Source organism: Leptinotarsa decemlineata, unplaced genomic scaffold (genome assembly GCF_025532065.1).
Source record: "Leptinotarsa decemlineata unplaced genomic scaffold, Ldec_3_MD MMD2_tig00004204_RagTag_RagTag, whole genome shotgun sequence".
Lineage (NCBI taxonomy): Eukaryota > Metazoa > Arthropoda > Insecta > Coleoptera > Chrysomelidae > Leptinotarsa > Leptinotarsa decemlineata.
The window spans coordinates 1,342,344-1,361,323 of NW_027412603.1; the positions used below are offsets into that span (position 1 = coordinate 1,342,344).

The window sequence follows — 18,980 nt, forward strand, 5'->3', positions numbered from 1 at the left end:
GACCAATTGTTTTGAGTGTCAGTTCTGTTTTGATCAATTTTTTTACTTTATTTCTAGTGTTATGTACGTGGTCTATATAATCGTGACGTTTATGTTTATATTGAAAATACACTAACTGTATGTAGTACAACTGACTAATATCAAATATTTTAGCCTCTTTATAAAGAAGGTTTGTAGGATACAACATGTCTCTTTTAAATATTATTTTTAGGAATCTTTTTTGTAGAGTCTCAAGTTTGGACAAATGACAGTTTGCGGCTCCAGCCGATCCCAATATTCCGTAATTTAGCCTACATTCAACCAGATAGTAATATACAATCTTTATCACAGGTAAGTCTAAGTATCGGTTCAGAAATTTTATTTTATATAGCATAGGCCTTAATGTTTTAATTACATTTTGTATATGTATATTCCATTTCATAGTATCGTCAATTGTTATACCTAAATATTTTATATATCTAACTCTATTTATTTCTATTATTTTATTGTTGACATGTAACTGTACAACATTAAAATCTGGTAAACCATTTTCATAACAACTAAATGGAACAAAGCACGTTTTTGAGTACTTAACAGTTGATAAATTATAATCAAACCAGTCTATAATGTGAATAAAATCTTGATCAATTTTTTGTTGTAGGTCAGCCCATGACTCACTCTGATAAAAAACAGCCGTGTCATATGCAAAACTAATAATGGAACCTTCAGTATTCAAGGTAAGTAAATGATTAATATAAATGGTGAACAGAGTAGGCCCTAGAACCGTACCTTGCGGCACACCATATGTTATTACATTTTCTTCACTTAATTTATCATTTATTTTGACTTTTTGCTTTCTTCCAGCTAAATAGCTTACCATGAAATTATAAACACTGCCCCTGAAACCTAAATCCTGTAAAGTTTCCAACATCCTATTATGAGACACTGTGTCAAATGCCTTTGCAACATCCAAGAAAATGCATAACGATGTTTTGTTTGTATCTAGTGATTTATAAATTTTGCTTGTCAGAAAAGAGATTGCATCTTGTGTTGACCTATCTTCCCTGAACCCAAATTGATGTTCTGATATTAAATTGTATTTATTTAAGTATTTTGTTACACGAATTTTCAAAATTTTTTCAAATATTTTTGCAAAGTTAGAAATCAGGGAGATAGGTCTATAATTGGAAACTTCAGTTTTACTTCCTTTTTTATGTAATGGGACTACAATTGATAATTTAAAACAAGAAGGGTATACACCTTTATAAATAATATTGTTTATTAAATAACACAGTGGTGTTGCAATCTCATTTGCAATTTCCTTCAAACATTCTGCGGTAATTTCGTCGTAACCCGGTGATTTTTTGTTTTTTAAAGATTTTATGGTGTTAATAACTTCTTCTTCTGTTGCAGGTTCCAAGAAAACTTAATGGGGTAGTGATTTGTAAGAATGTTTACAATTTGAAGTCCGCGGTATTTTATTAGCAAGTTCTGGTCCTACATTGGAAAAATAGTTATTGAATTCCGTAGCTATTTCAAAAGAATCAGTGATAGAGTTTCCTTGAACATTATGTATTTCTGTTATACTGTTATTTGTTCTGTTTTGCCTGTGAGTTCATTTACAGTGTTCCACAGAATTTTTGAATTATGTTTAGATGCATCAATTTTATTTTGGTAGTAGTTACGTTTGGCTGTTCTGATCAGTGTTGTCAAATTGTTTTTATAATTAATAAATTCATGTTTTTTAAATAAATCATTTGGGTTTTTCTTATGTTCTTTATAAAGTGTGTCTTTCTTGTTTATAGATTTTACCAGACCATTTGTAATCCACTGTTTTCGATGTTTGTTTTTGGCATTTATTTAAATTTTTTGAGTATTAGTATCTATATTTGTTTTCACTACTTTCATAAGAGTTTCAGCTAATTTATTTGTATCTTGAATATCATAGAATGCAGTCCAGTCATAATGCTTTAAAGAATGTTTTAAGTTATTATAATTCATAGTTTTCGTATACAAACTTTGAATTTGCTGTCCCGAATAGTCTTTCCCAATGCCACCCTATTGCAAATGTAGAATTGTCGATGAATTGTCAGTGAGTGCAGACTTATAAATACAGGGGGCACACAAATTATTGGATAATTCATAATTTTTACTTCTTACAAAAATATGATCTAAGCAAGTTCCTGAAGCATCTCTTGTTATTCCATTTATTGTTGAAACAAAATCAAATTCATAAAGTATGTTCAAATAGTCAGACACCAACTGATCATCCTCATCTAATATGTTAATGTTAATGTCACCCAAAATGAGATGATAATCAGTAAGAAATTTTGATGCCACTAAATACCGCCCAAGACTATCTAAAAACTCTCTAATATCAGTAGATGGTGGTCTATAAATTGACGTAAGAATAATTTTTTCATTATTTACAGTTACATTTGTTACCTATAATTTTTTCAGTAGGATTCTGAAATAATATCTTCACGATAAAAATAACCTCTGATTCATTTGCATTTTTTGACATGAATTTTTATTAATATAAAAGCTGTAATGTCGCTGGAATTTCAAGTGCGATCCAGGGTATATTGAGAGTCAATTGATTTGCACTCGAACAGTCGAAAATTCAAATATGAACATTTGTATAAATTGATGGATATAGCCTAACGTAAAACGTTAGTTACGTTTGAGATACTTGAGTTGAGTTATTTGTAACGTTAGTTACAAATACAAAGAGAACATAGAAATTTCCATTTCTCTTTTCATTATGAACATTTGTTATTGTTTCGAATTGAATTACATACCTGATGTTCATCGAATTCATTTATGAGTAATTGTTCTACTTTTGATGCTCTAATTGTTGTCATTCCATTTAGGGTTGAATTGATGTGGGAGAAAACTGGAGATTTCGCTGTAATGAAGAAATATTCATTATATATTTGATGACTTGATGGATGTAGCAGTTACTACGTGGTAGGATATCATCATGAGGATTGAGGAATGAGGAATGAAACTTCCCATGTTTTTACCACTTCTATTTGTAGCTAACGTTACTGCATTTTCATCCCATAGGGACATTTTCAATATTTCTATTATCCCAATTGCTTTCTGAAAGTGGAATATTCAATAGTTCATAAATCATACTATTGAATGCTGGTATTTCACGTTGAATGACCACCAATATGTCTTGGCACAACCATGTCGCTGGAATTGCAAAGATTGCTTCTCAAAATATTGGAACACTGTTGCGAACCAGAAAACTGTACACACCTCAGCAACTTTTGATGCTTTATAAAGCTCAGAGCAGACCTTCTTTGGAATATTGTTCTCATGTATGAAGGTCCGCCCCTGAACATACCCTGAAAAAAAACATTTGCCTGATTGGAGACGCGAAAATCACTTGCAACCTTGATAGTCTGGAACATCGAAGAAAAGTTGGAGATTTGCCTCTCTACTATAGATACTTTCACGGGAAGTGTTCAAGTGACTTGCCATATTTGATTCCACCAAGAGTGGTACGTATCAGCAATACACGACGGATCGTGGCTGCTCATCGTTTTGAGGTTCAACTCAGTACACCTCGAACTTCACTGATTAAGGACTCTTTCATTTGGAAAACTACGTTTATGTGGGATAAACTTCCTGAGAACATTTTGCCGTATGGATTTAATCTCCAGCAACTCAAATCGAAAGTGGATCGCTACTTTGGCACAGGCACCGATCTCAGAGCGCATTAGAAATGTTTTAGTAGTGTTCGTGATCTGTTTACAAAAAACTCACTTCAGAAATGATGAAATACTGAGTTTGAGAAATTTTCAACTCTTTCTCTAAAACAGAGACGTTCAGGACGGGACAAGTGGTGGCGTAACTATATTTATCCAAGAAAAAATTCAAGTGAAACTCATCGACATGGAAACTAATTTGGAAGCTATTACTGTCACATTGGAAGGAAACAACATTTCTATCTGCAATATATATCTTCCACCAAACAAAACACATGATATCTTGGATCTTCTGAGCTTGATAGAACAAATTCTTCAACCACGTCGGAGATTTTAACGGCTAAAATGTCATATGGGGTCTCCTTTCCACCAATAGTAGAGGTGGGACGATCGACGAACTAATCAACCACGTCAATCTGTCCGGATTTAATAATGGAAACAGAACCAGATTCAATACGCACACCGGCTGCGTCTTGAACCTCACGATGTGTGACCACACTCTCACTCCTCTACTAACATGTGAAGCTCTATGTTCCAACTATAACAGTGATCACAATCCTATAGTGATATCCAACAACTGAGAAGTCAACAATCGGATAATCCGATTCCAAAATGGAATATCAAATCAGCTGACTGGAAACTATTTGCAACCACAATAGAGAAAGATACAGCAACATGTGAAATAATTGACAATATCGATGAATCTCTCATGTGCCTCCCATTATGACGAATCATTTTCGGCAAAAAAAACGTGATGAAGAAATAGTTGAAATACCCATCTTCATAGACTATGAAGACCCCTTGAACATTCTTATGAGTGGAGGAGAATTCGAAGATGCTCTATTAATCTTCAATAATACAAGGCACGGCCTCGATGAGATCCCAGTAATTTCCAGGAGGAATCTCCCACATAATTCACATGCACGTCTTTTGCGCATATACTACATAATTTGGATAGAACACAAATCTTCTTCGGCATGGTGAGAGGTGATAATTGTTTCCATCCTCAAATCACGTAAGCCAAAAATAAACTCTTACTCATATAGACCGATCTCTCTCACATGTGTGATGTGTAAAATCCTAGAGGAGATCATTACCAAAGGACTGTTCTAGACCCTTGAACACCGTAAACTACTGACCCACGAGTAGAGCGGTTGTAGACAACAACGATCTGCTAATGACAACATCCTGGATTCAGAAAGTGATATTCTTGAAACACTAGCAGTAAAACACAAAATATTTGGCCATATTTATTGATATCAAATGGGCATTTGATGCTGCATAGCAACACCGTATGATGGGAATACTAGACTCATGAAAAATTAGCGGTCACTACTTCGCTAACATACAGAAATTTCTGAAAATAAGAACTTTCCGCGTTGAAACAAACGAAACTTAAGGCGAGTTCATATTAGAACGATTGCGATAATATTTTTGCGGTTCCGCAAATTTGCCCCAATTGTCAAAATACCCTGTTCATGTTGAAGCGGGCAATATCTAGGGATTTTATTGTTGAATTTTAAATTTTATTACATGAACCTGAATGATGACATACGACTCATACGAATTACAACTTTTAAGACCAGACCCCATCATATCAGAAAATAGGACTAACAATTTTTTCAAGTTTTGTTCAATAGGAGCGTGTCTTCAAGCCACTTATCTTAATGTTACTGGAGGAAAGGGTTTTTTTGCAAAATGAGTTTTCTTCAATGAAGGGCCAACCAAATTCAATAATTTATTGAATAATGAGAGAGTCAGCCTGAAATAGTCGAAATATTCCTCTGGATCACTGATTCTCATTTCAGCCACAAGGTTGTGATATTCTCCATATTTTCTTGTTTTTGAAAATTTTTTCGCACTATAAAGACGGGGTGTTCTCAATGAAGCTTTATATATACGGATAAGTTGATATAATTTGAACAACCTGACACATTCGTCCATTTCGGATTCAATTTCATTATATGGGCTTGAAAAACGAGAGTCAAACAAAATAGCAATATAACCTCATTGTATGTTGACGTATAAAATTTTACGGAAATCGCACTGCATCCAGATTTTGGCAAAACACCAAGTCTATTTTTCGGACAACAGTTAGCCCCCTCACTTCTATGGACTACCCAAAATCTACAAGGAGAACGTTCCGCCTAAACCGATCATCACCTCCAGAGATTCGGATACTCAAAACTTGTCTAGATTTTTACTTCCCATAATACAACCATTACAAAGAAAAACATCGTCTTTTGTGAAGTATTCAAGGCATTTCGTCGAACTACTAGAGTCAATTGAAGTCACATAGGAAGATCAACTAATTAGATTCGACTTGTAAAGCCTTCACACCAACGTTCCGGTCGAAGAAGCACTCCAAATCATACACATCAACAGCGTGAAACCTTCCATCACTTTCACAATGGAGAAGGAAATCCACAACGAATTGCCATTCTGAGACGTATTGGTGAAGAGGACCGACACTAAGTGGGAAACATCTGTATACCAAAAACCCACTCACACGTGACAATATCTGAACTACGAATCCAACCACCATCAATCGACTAAAAGATGAATCATCAATACTCTATTAGACCGTGCTTTCGGGCTGTGTAATACGAAGCAAGGTCTCGAGAACGAACTAGACATCATCAAAAATGAGATTCAACGAAATGGCTACTCCGAAGCGATGGTTGAAAAGACTTTGACTAAAAGACAGCAGGAGCCTCAAAAGGACGAGAAGCCTTCACAACTAGTGCTTGCACCTTCCTACATCAGAGGATAGTATCGGAGAGGATAAGGAGAATTGGTTCCAAGTTCAACATCAGAACCTGCTTTAGATCCAGTAACACTAACCGTAGCAGCCTCACAAAAACCATGTCACCCATTGTTTTATTTTTACAATTGTTTTATTTTTACTTGTATTCTATTTCACTATTATGTCATTTCAGGTTTTTCTGCTTAATATAATTGTTATTTTTCAGCTTTTCATTTTTTAATCCTTCTTTTTCAGTTCTTTCAGGGATTTCAAATCATTTTATATAATATCAGACAATGGAAGTCCGAACTAATGAAATTCATCATGAAACATTGTCAATCACCTTCAAACAAATGGCTTATGGTAGCTATAATATATGTACCTACATACACAAATGATCGATAAAATATTTTATTAATAAATAACCTTTCCTTTAAAAAAACTCAAGTAATAATCTGATTTTCTCAAGTTGATCAATTTCAATATTGAGTAGTTCACCTAGATTAGTTCAAATTATCACTTCTGTCGTGGATCTCGAAACGCATACGTTTTTTTTATATTCCTTGCATCAATATACTTTTTTTTCGACAAAAAATCTCCTCTCAAGCATGAATATAACCTAGCATCACTGATTGTTTTAGTGTGGTTGTTTCAGAATGAAAAACTAAATATACCTCAACTAATACCTGAAAATAATATTTGATAATTGGTTTATCATTACCATAAGTTCCACCAGTGACAAATTTTCAATAAAATTCTTTGGAGTTCATTAGAAACCCAGGTGTTATATTTCTATATTATTATTTTATCGCTATCACTTTCATTTGTGTAGTTGTGACATTTGTCATTTTCCATACAGATTGTACTGTCTTGAGGAAATAAATAATATTCTATTCCATTGTATTCTTTTTCCTTTTGTGATATTAGGATCATAGATTGAAGGTATTTGAATTTGAAATAATGTCAAAACATGATGCTGGAATATAAAAAAATTTCACTCTATTTGAAATTACAACTTTCAAGTTGTTTGGTTCTGTTAGCAGTGATATTAAGGCGGCAATTTAGTTTACATTTCATGTACTCTTGAGTTACCTGTAGATTCAAGTCGCTTGACGGCCGCTGCTGTTGAAATATACAATTGGCTTATTTTCAAAAAACCACATCCCAATACTATTATTACTACAATCATGAATGGGTTGGAAATTGCAATGTTGATCAAGATTCCAGCTAAGGTGAGTGCTATCTGAAAGTATACGAGTATTAAAAAAATCAGTAGTTGATATACAGAAGGTTTGATACATTATTTTCTAGTTATTTGTATTCAATTGAAACTTCAAAAGTCAATATGAAGTTTTCTCTTCAATTCAACGACCACTGACTAATTTTTCACGATAAACGATGAATGTACTTTACTATTTTTCAGAAAAATATCTATTTGAAAACAAGTTGACATAATCGGTTCAAATTCACTCATTATGAACACAAATGAAGAATATGAGTCGAGACCAAATGTGTTCACGAAGAGATTTTGGATTATTCATGTAAACTTGTTCCAACATTTTTTGTTCCAAAAGCAAAAAAAATCGCTTCAGTTCAATGGAATGTGGTATATCTTGGCAAAATTACAGAAAAAATACATTCTCGAACTCATTCGCTATTTAGTAGTTTAGTATATTGTTTCATCAGAAGAAAAAATGAAGTTTTGTGTGGCAAAAGTGGAGACTGGAGTAATTCGCTAGCTGCAAAGAACTCTGAATTTTTTCTTAATAATATGTGTAGTAATCCGCCAGCTACACAAAACTGCCAATTTTTTCTTGATAATGTTCTTGAAGTCGTGTATTTTTGAAGTTCTGAACGTTGATTATGAGTTTGTTGTTATTCAATGGGAGACATTTTTTGTGTAGGTGTCAATGATTTTTACTGTTTTTTGGTTGAATAACTCTCCTCAATCTGAACAATGAGTTACGCTAGATACAAAAATCTGCTGAAGTGTCTGCTACACAAAACTGCCAATTTTTTCTTGATAATGTTCTTGAAGTCGTGTATTTTTGAAGTTCTGAACGTTGATTATGAGTTTGTTGTTATTCAATGGGAGACATTTTTTGTGTAGGTGTCAATGATTTTTACTGTTTTTTGGTTGAATAACTCTCCTCAATCTGAACAATGAATTACGCTAGATACAAAAATCTGCTGAAGTGTGATGAAGGGCAAACTTGAGAGTTCGGTTAGTCAGTAATTTGTCGTATTCATTGATTTTGTCTACAAATTGAATAATCAAAAAATTGCATTTCCATATCTAGCTTTCTTTAGATGATTGACGGTAACGAAAAATCCTTTTACTTTTCAAAATCAACAAAAATTAACTCGTGAACAAATCCCCAATTCCAGGTATTTTTCTTTCGATACACGTCGAGAAGTAGAAATTTCCAGGTATTATATTCTTTATTATCTACACATTCGGCTTCGCCAAGGTCCTTAAGTTATTCAACATTCATACATATGCAGACGACACTAACTTGTATTACGAAACACCGCTCAATAATGATATAAAAAATCTTGTTCAGATTTCGCAGCAACACTGTCTCAACCTTAATCCTAGTAAATCACCTTCAATAATTTTTGGAAAAGCCAAAGATCGTGGAAAGGCCATAGATAATTTCAGTTTGTATATTGATGGACATTCTGTGGAATTGACTCACAAAATAAAATTTTAAGGACTTCATAAGGACTACAACCTCAGATTTGTTCATCAAGTCAATACTCTCATTCAAAGGTCGTTGCGATGTCGTCTATGGCCCTTGTATCGATTCCATAACTTCTACAAGAAATCAGAAAGTACAGAAAGTCTGCATTAGACTAATATTCAGCTTGAATTACAGAGATCATGTGACCCCTTCCATCAATCAACGTAATTCGTTAAAAATGCAAAACAGAAGAGAATTGCATTTCGCCTGTTTCATTCACAAACTGATAAAAACACAACAACACACTTATTTGGTAAACAAACTCCTTTCCAGACATCAGATACACTCGAAAAACCTTAGATTCAACAATAGTTTTGTCATTCCGAATCATAACAGCACTATCTATGAACGATCCTTTACGTATCATGCTGTAACAGTGAATCTTTGAAAAATTCATCATTACCGCTATTTAAAAGTACACTTAAAACCGAATTGCTCAGCCAACAGTGATCCAAACATAATATTACCATTGTCCTGAAATTGCCATTTATTTTTTGTATCGTTTCTTTTTTTTTTCAAACGTGGTTGAGTGGAAGAATAGCGCTTTGCTAAACTTCGCCACGTAAAATAAAGACCATTTATTATTATTATTATTATTCGCTAAGTGGCTCACTAGCAACTTCAAAATTGATTTCTGCAACATCAGAGGACTCAACTCAGTGCACCAACATCTTCAAACAAATAGTCCTCATATTCTTGCACTCACAAAATTCAAAGTCAGTGCTTCAACAAATACCATCAATTTCCTATATTTCGGCTGTGATTTTCATTTTTGATTCAGCCATAACTTCGATTTTTTTTACCAGGAGCGATCTCTACTCTCAACGAGAGGAAATGCCGGAACCCCAAAACTTTGATGTTAAGTGGTTTGAAATTCATATGCTGCGTGTTTACAATCTCTTCATTTGTAAACACTATTGACTTTCTGCAAATCAATCATCCTAGTGTCGAAATTTCCATATTCGGTGATTTCAATTTACACAATATAAAATGACTGAAACTTTTAAATTTCAACGACAAACATGGTTGCGAAGTTGAAGCTCCTGAAATGGTCAGGTCAGGATTCCTGACCGTAATGAAGAATATGCTAGTCTTCTGGATTTAAATCTAACAACCAATACAGAAATCAACAGTCAGCGTGAAGTCTCTACTGGGATCTTCTAACCACAAATTAATTTCAGTGTTGGGTAAATTACCGATGAATATTAGGAAACAATCTAAGCAGCGCAAAGTTTGGCATTTCAGATCTGCTGAGTGGAAGGATCTTCGGAACAATTTCCAAGATTTTTCCTGTCTAGATGTACATTTCAGCTCCAATGATTCATCAACTTGTGCTTCTGAAGTCATGAAAGTTATTCTATCATCCATGAATGCATATATTCCTTTTTCAACTGAACGAACTCCTAACGGCAAACCTTGGTGTGCCGTTAGGCACACCAAGGCAAACCTTGTGAGCAAGCTGTCGCCTCCAAAAATATCACCTATTGGCAGTGGCGTATGAATCTCAGTATCGAAAGCTGCAAACTTAGAATGAATGAGAGCAAAGAACGTCATAATCGTAGAATTATAAATAAACTGCTCGCCAATCTAGATGCTTTTGACGGTAGCTGCGATGTTAATCAAAACTTTACAGAATACACAATTCCACTTGTTGCGGTAATGGACAGCAAAGTGCTGGTTCAGAAAATAGTGAACTTGACTTTATTTTTAAACTCAAAAAAATAAATTAAGTTAAAAATCGGGAAAGACTTCCACCTACCTCATGAAACCGTTCGGAGCGTCTTCGTCAGTTTCTGGAAGGCTTTCAAACTTGCAAAACGTAGATAATAAGCGGGTATTAAAATAAGCGGGTATTCACGAACGAAAAAACAACTTCGTCCCTTTGCGGTGGTCAATTCAAGACTGACTTCTCTGCTCCATCTCGCGCATGTGTAGAATCGTGGAAGTCATTTCATCAGCGCGAAATATTTGAATACAAGAACAATTGAAAAATAAAAATCAAAAGAAATTTGCTTCGACCATAATATTATCAAGGTTTTAACATTTAAGGACATACACAATAAAGAGAACTGTAACATTCTCCTCACTTTTGTTGAATTATATTCAACAAACTAAGCAGTGGTAAGGGGACACAACTTGTTAACAGGTCTCCTATAAATACCACTATTGGTTTTGACTGTCGCTACTCGAGATACTCCATCCAAGCCAGGATACAGATTTAAAACTCTAGCGGTACGCCACTGTAAGGGCGGCATATCATCTTGCTTTACTAAAACTAAATCACCCACCCTCAATGGAGAATCAGGAGAAGTCCATTTATTTTTTTGTTGTAGAGTACTTAAATATTCCTGGTGCCATCTGGCCCAGAAATGAGCATGCATTCTCTGCAACAATTGCCATCGAGATAGACAATTTAATTTCAAATGTTTCAAATCATAATCTGGAAGACAAGTTAGGGGTTCTTTCGTTAAGAAATGCCCCGGAGTTAAAACCGATAGATCGTTGGGGTCCGTACTTAGCGGGTAAAGTGGTCGAGAGTTCAATAACGCTTCAATTTGAATTACTAATGTATGTAACTCTTCAAAGGTGAGGATTTGAGAACCAATTACTCTCGCAAGATGAGTTTTAAAAGACTTAACTCCTGCTTCAACTAAGCCCGAAAAATGACTACCAGTGGGAGGATGAAAAGACCAGATAATTTTCTCACTTTCAGTAACGTTTTTCATTATTTCCAAAATACAGGATGTCCCTGGACTTCCTCTTTTCCTCTCGGGAATGTATAGATGGAGTCAAAATATCACCAGTACTTCATATAACTTTTTTTCCAACAAGTCTTCGTAACCAAGTTACGGGCCCTCGAAGTTACAAAATGAAAAATGTTTTTCTTTGATAACTTTTCAAGTGAATATTCAAAATCATATAAATTTTGGTAATTGACTAAACAAATGAATTCTGTCGATGAGCTTTCATGCAGGAGTCAATTTTTTTGCTACAAAGTCAGGAACGGACTACCCCCGATGGTCCACACCCCAAAACTTTGAAATGACAGATATTTTTCAATATTTTTCAACAAAATAAGGTTACTTGGACAATTTTATGAATAAAAGTACTCGTGTGGAAAGTCGATCGGAGCAACGAGTCTTGATAAAAATGTAGTTCTACTCGACGACATCAAACCCGCTCGTCCACCATTATTTGAAATGAATAATTATCAAAGCAGAAATAATAATGATAACGTTAATTCAACAACATTTATAACAGGAATAATACAAAGTATGCTAAAATGAAGTCGTAAACAAAAAGTACAGTACCTATATGGAAGTTTAAGTCACAATTGTGATAGCAGATATTTTTTCAAAAGAAATATCAAGTTCTGTAGATTCGTGGTGTTTTTAAACTAACAAGCTACTCTACTATGAAATATCGAATTCATTCCATATTCTGTATGTACATAGTACGTGTGGAATAATCACGTTTCGTGTTGATCAGTTGTCTGAATCTCATGAAACTCAACATTCGAATGTTTCAAATTCTTCTTCACAGCTAAACTGTTGAGGAGTTTCACTGATAATTATAATTTTATGGGAGAAATTCTTTAACACGAATCTAAATTTAGCTGAAAAAACGCACATCGGAAGAAATATTTACTATACTAATAAAAAGCAAACGAATGAACTACAAAAACGGCTGCACATGATCAGGTGAAAAATATCCAGGGAATAATTATGTTCCATTTCTTTCACAGATGTTGACAAAAAACCTTTTAGAAAGTTTTGATAAAAAATGAGAAACTGGAATGCGATTTTGTTTTGTTGAGTGGTGCGTTGTCATATGACTATCATTGTATTGTCAATATTCTATAGGATATTTTGAATTTTTTTGATATGGCCGAACAGTTTACATCCAATGAATATGCAGATATGCATGTATTTTATGGACTAGCATTTTGTAATGCTGCAGAAGCTCGTCGTCTGTATTCCGAGCATTTTCCCAATCGAACGGTACCGTCAAGAGAAACATTCGAGCGTGTCGATCGCAGCTTGAGGGAGACAGGTATGTAATAATTGATAATTAATTTGAGCACGTTGTTTTATTTCGATATTATTGTAGGTACAGTTTTGCCAAAACGAGGTGGTGAGGGCGCTCCTAGGACTGTACGTACCGTTGTATTGGAGGAAAATATTTTGGAAGCCGTCGCTGATGATCCTTCAATGAGCATCAGAAATCTATCAGAACAGTTCCATATATCCAAGTCCACTATTCATAGAATAATTAGGGAACAACTGCTCCACCCATTTCACATCCAGAAGGTACATGCCATGACACCTCAAGATTTTCCAGCACGACTGGAATATGCCAATTGGTTCATGGATAGGCAGAGAGAGGATATGACTTTTATTAATCGAGTTTTATTCACTTATGAAGCAGGTTTCAGTAGAGGTGGAGTTATCAACTCTCATAATCTCCATATATGGGCCGAAGAAAATCCCCATGGGATATTGCAAACCAAACACCAACGGAAATTCAACTTGAATGTTTGGGCTGGTTTCATAGGAAACCATCTTATAGGACCATTCGTTCTACAGGACCGATTGAATGGAGAACGTTATTTGGAGTTCATTCAGAACGATTTGAATGGACTTTTGGAACATGTTCCATTGCAAACCCGAAGAGATATGTGGTTTATGCATGATGGCGCTCCTCCTCATTTAAGTTTGATTGTGCGTGACCATCTGAACCATATTTTCCACAATAGTTGGATTGGTAGAGGTGGGCCATATTCATGGCCATCGCGGTCTCCGGATTCAAATCCATTGGATTTCTTTCTGTAGGGGCATCTAAAAAGCCTTGTTTACGCTACACCTATTCACACAAGAGATGCATTGTTGAATAGAATAACATTACATTGTGAAGCCATACGAAACGACCCTGGAATGCTATTTCAAGTACAGAGAGGGTGTCTTCGCAGACTAAGAAAATGTATAGAGAGAGAAGGTGGTCATATCGAGCAGTTTCTGTAGCGGATTTTTCATTTCTGTTTGCTCTTGAGGCTCTTGAGTTTCGTTAGTTAAACGTGTTTGGATTATAAAAATTCGTTATGAACATTTTTCCTATCATTTCCATTTTCCTTGAAAACTAATATTTTCGAATAATGGTAGACATCTCAGGATAAATGTTGTTGAATTAACGTTATCATTATCATTTCTGCTTTGATAATTATTCATTTCAAATAATGGTGGACGAGCGGGTTTGATGTCGTCGAGTGAAACTACATTTTTATCAAGACTCGTTGCTCCGATCGACTTTCCACACGAGTACTTTTATTCATATAATTGTCCAAGTAACCTTAATTTGTTGAAAAATATTGAAAAATATCTGTCATTTCAAAGTTTAGGGGTGTGGACCATCGGGGGTAGTCCGTTCCTGACTTTGTAGCAAAACAACTGACTCCTGCATGAAAGCTCATCGAAGGAATTCATTTGTTTAGTCAATTACCAAAATTTGGATGATTTTGAATATTCACTCGAAAAGTTATCAAAGAAAAACATTTTTCATTTTGTAACTTCGAGGGCCCGTTACTTGGTAACGAAGGATTTTAGGAAAAAAAGTTATATGAAGTACTGGTGATATTTTGACCCCATCTATACATTCCCGAGAGGAAAAGAGGAAGTCCAGGGACACCCTGTATATTTATTTGCTCCAACGAAATTCCGTCCGCAATCGCTGAATACATGAGAACAACGTCCACGTCTCGCCATGAATCGGCGCAAACCCCCCAAAAAAGCTTCCGTTGTCATATCCGATATCATTTCTAAGTGTACAGCTTTCGTAACAAAGCAAATGAAAACACAAATATAATATTTGAAAGTTCTAGCTCCGCGGATTCTGACTAATGTAATATTGAAAGGGCCACAAAAATCGACAGCGATAACCGAAAACGGTTTTACTTGTGACACTCGAGTTGCGGGAAGATCCCCCATAGGGGGTTGTAAACATCTAGGTTTGAGACGCCAACATTGAAAGCATTTATTCAAAACCTTCGAAATCGTGCGACGCGGTGACAAAATCCAAAAATTTTGTAATAGAAGAAAGTGTAAAGTTTGCAATCCAGGATGTAAATTCATTTTATGCTTATGATCAATAATTAAATCAGTTAGTCTACTCGAACTTGGTAAAAGCAATGGGTGCTTGTTATCATTATTCAAAAGAGAGTTATTCAATCTGCTACCAACCCTTAAAGATTCGTGTTCATCAATGAACGCGCTGAGTTTTCTCATATATTTAGGCAGTGGTTTATTAGTTTTCAGTTGTGAAATTTCATTTGCAAATACTGATGATTGAGTGAAATTTACTAGAACAACAAGGACTTCCTGCAATTCGACTTCACTAAAACTATGTCCAACTACTTTCTTTAGCGGGTTTTTCAAATTGTGAATAAACCTTTTAGCATATGCTTAAATTCGTTTGATTTTATCTAATGAAGAAAATCTATTTAAAATTTCTTCCAAAACCACCTTTTCTTATGGAACGCCGTTTTACTTTTTATTGTCACAAATATTCATTCCTCAATTTATTCAACTAACAATGTATTTGTTCGAATTAAATTGATTCATGCATTTGTTCGACACATTAAAACGATTGTTCCCAAAATTTGTTCTATTTTAAATGACACTTGATTTAAAATGTTACATGAATTGATTTGTTTGATGAAAAGTTGCGAACAGTTATAATATAGATTCATTGTTTGAAATTTTTGGAAGTAAATGTTTGTCATATATACTTTTTTTGTAACTATCGAATAATTTACTACAATTTCTGTGAAACATGAATAGAATGGTTTGTTGATAATTATAGTTACATGAATTAAAACGATTGTTGATAATTTTAATTCGGCGCTAGCGTCGAACGGATTCTTGCAGAAACTGAATTTTTAAATCTGGCAACATGATAGTAACACAATATTCCGTCCGACCGCAGCGCTGAATAAAAATTATCAACAATCAATTTAATTCATGTATCACCTAAAAGCAACAATCAAAACAATTCATTTTTACAAAATACCAATAGAAAGTAAAACGGCGTGCCACGCCGTTTTACTTTTTATTAATATTCCTTTGAAATGATCTGAATTATTTTGTTTGTTGAATTTCAGTGATACATGAATTGAATTGATTGTTGATAATTTTTATTCGGCGCCACGGTTGAACGGCGTGTTGTCGTACTATAAATGAACTAGCATGTTGCATTATGTAACAATTGAAGTTCTTGATAAATCCGCTCGATACCAGCGCCGAATTAAAATTATCAACAATCGTTTTAAATGTATCTTTCAAATACAAGAAACTTTTTAAATCATCGAAAAAATTAATTTTTTGTCAGAAATTAGCTTTTTAAAAAGACTGATGAAATAAAATGATACTTGCTTGAGAATGTTTTGCACAAAAGTTGTATGTAACCAAATTTTAAATTGAATGCATTAAAGTGAATGTTGCAAATATTGAACACTTTCAATAAAATTGAAATATAACAATCTTTGTTATTCATTGAAAAATATTTAGTATGGAAAGTTAATTTGCTATATTTTCAGACAAACGAAAGTCTATTTTTATTACCCACAATGTTTCATGGAAAAACTTTGACAGTAATTCAAATATATTCATTGAAATTTTATTCCCAAACTTACTTTTAGAAAGTGAATTTAAAGTTTCATTGTAATTCAACAGTCATATAAATAACTAACATTTTATTGAAAGGTCAAAATTATATGCGGAATTGAAACGTTTGTTGAATTTACTCGAATAATACATTCCATTGATTGTTGAATTAAAATGTTGGTTTATTGCTGAGTTGAACTATATGTATATAGATTATTTTTCAGCATAATATATAATAAATTGGCGTTCCATTTTCCAATACTGCGAAACAATATTTTTCTTCGGAATCAATAAAATCTTCAAGTTATTTCATTACTCTTTTTTATTCAAGTAACAATTTTATTCATGTAACCTTTTAAATCAAGTGTCATTTAAAATAGAACAAATTTTGCGAACAATCGTTTTTAATGTGTCGAACAAATGCATGAGTCAATTAAATTCAAACAAATAAATTGTTAGTTGAATAAATTGAGGAATGAATATTTGTGACAATAAAAAGTAAAACGGCGTTCCATATTTTCTGCACAATTCAATCAATTGTCTCTGAATTTCTAGTGCTTCATCTAAGGAGTTAAAACCGCCAATAACGTCATCAACATAAATGCTATCAGATAATAAGATTCGGGACGCCAAAGGAAATCTCAAACTTTCGTCATTGGCTAACTGTGCCAAAGTGCGAAGAGCAAGCCAAGGACTGCTTACAACTCCGAAAGTAACAGTACATAGTCGATATTCTATTAAAGGTTCTTGGGGAGTAAATCTCCAAAATAATCTCTGAAAATCTCTATTAGCGGGATTAATCAAAACTCTAAGGTACATGCGACTGATGTCCGATGTAAAAGTAATGGCGTGTAAACGAAAATTCAAAAGTATGGCTGAAATATTTTTTTGTAATTTAGGCCCTTTCATTAATACACCGTTTAGAGAAAAATTATTTGAACACTTGGTGCTCGCATCAAAAACAACTCTGACCTTTGATGTAGAACTGTCTGGCTTGAATACACAAGTATGTGGAATATAATATGAGGGAAAAGCATTTAATTTCGGAATCTGGAATTTTTTCCATATAACCTGATTCGATATACTCTGAAAAAATTTTACTTAATACAACACACAAGTCCGTTTCGCGATGTAAACGGTTTTCCAAACTAAAAAATCGTCTAAGAGTGATTTCCCGAGAATTTTCGAATTTTAAATTGGATGTTTCTTTGAAGGGAAGATATACCATAAATCTACCAGTATCTGTGCGGATAGTAGTTTTCAAGAAAATGTCTCCACACATCTTGTCCTCTTCAGAAATTATTGGCTCATTAGGAATCTCCTCTAATTGCCAAAACTTCTTTATTGCGTTTTCTAATCGAGCCATTTCGACAATATTCAAAAACGAATTTACATTTTTTTGTTGAACTTCACCCACTTTGCCAAATAAAATCCTACCAAATGATGTATTGAGAGCGGTAGGTAAATTTTCGTCACCTCCAATTCGTTCGTCCAAAAGAATTCTTTGGAAAACATCTGCACCTAACAGCAAATCGATTTGTGCGGGATTGAAAAAATGCGGATCAGTTAAATTTATATTTTCAATATAATTCCATGAAGAAGGATCTATCGAAAATGTAGGCATATTTGGCACAGTAGCTAGTAAGTAAGTAAGTAAGTAAGGTTCGTGGTAAGAACTGCAGGGCCTGAGTCAGAATTTGAAATGTTCGAAGAACTTGCAATATTACGACTTAGATTCACTTAAATTATGTGATTCAATATTTGATAGCGGTTTCTCAAAATGTAGCGTGGAATGATGAAATGCTGATTGGCAATAGCGACAAGTGTTAGATGAAGAACATTTTTTCTTAGAATGTGTATGACTCAAACAATTTGTACACCATTTGTTCTGCTTCACAATATTATACCGTTCTTTGGGCGATTTATCTAAAAATGAGGAACATTTATGAAAAGCGTGTTCACTTTTACATAAAGGACAATATCTGTTTCCAGAAACTTGGGTGTTTGCTATGAACGAGGATGAATTTCTGGAACTAGAAGGTCTTTGATCGCGATTCGTGCGAAAATTTTTATGTTTAGAGCGGATAATAGCTAATGATGACGCTTCGTAAGCCTTACAGTGATTGGTCAAAAAATC

General features: G+C 34.1%; 1 protein-coding gene and 1 long non-coding RNA gene across 4 annotated transcripts in view; one reads left to right on the forward strand and one right to left on the reverse strand.

Annotated features, from left to right (window-relative positions):
• Positions 1-18,980, reverse strand: part of LOC111515228 (ATP-binding cassette sub-family C member 4) — a 259,515-nt gene that overhangs the window by 32,034 nt on the left and 208,501 nt on the right. For all 3 annotated transcript variants that reach the window (XM_074178643.1, XM_074178644.1, XM_074178645.1), the window contains 2 exons: positions 7,537-7,687; positions 2,781-2,887 (listed from right to left, as the gene is read on the reverse strand). In XM_074178643.1, coding sequence (XP_074034744.1) covers positions 2,781-2,887; positions 7,537-7,687 — 258 coding nt within the window. The remainder of the gene's footprint in view (positions 1-2,780; positions 2,888-7,536; positions 7,688-18,980) is intronic.
• LOC141483797 (uncharacterized) lies at positions 167-1,732 on the forward strand. Its single transcript, XR_012466295.1, has 3 exons — positions 167-330; positions 641-716; positions 1,393-1,732. It is a non-coding gene; the product is annotated as an uncharacterized lncRNA (long non-coding RNA).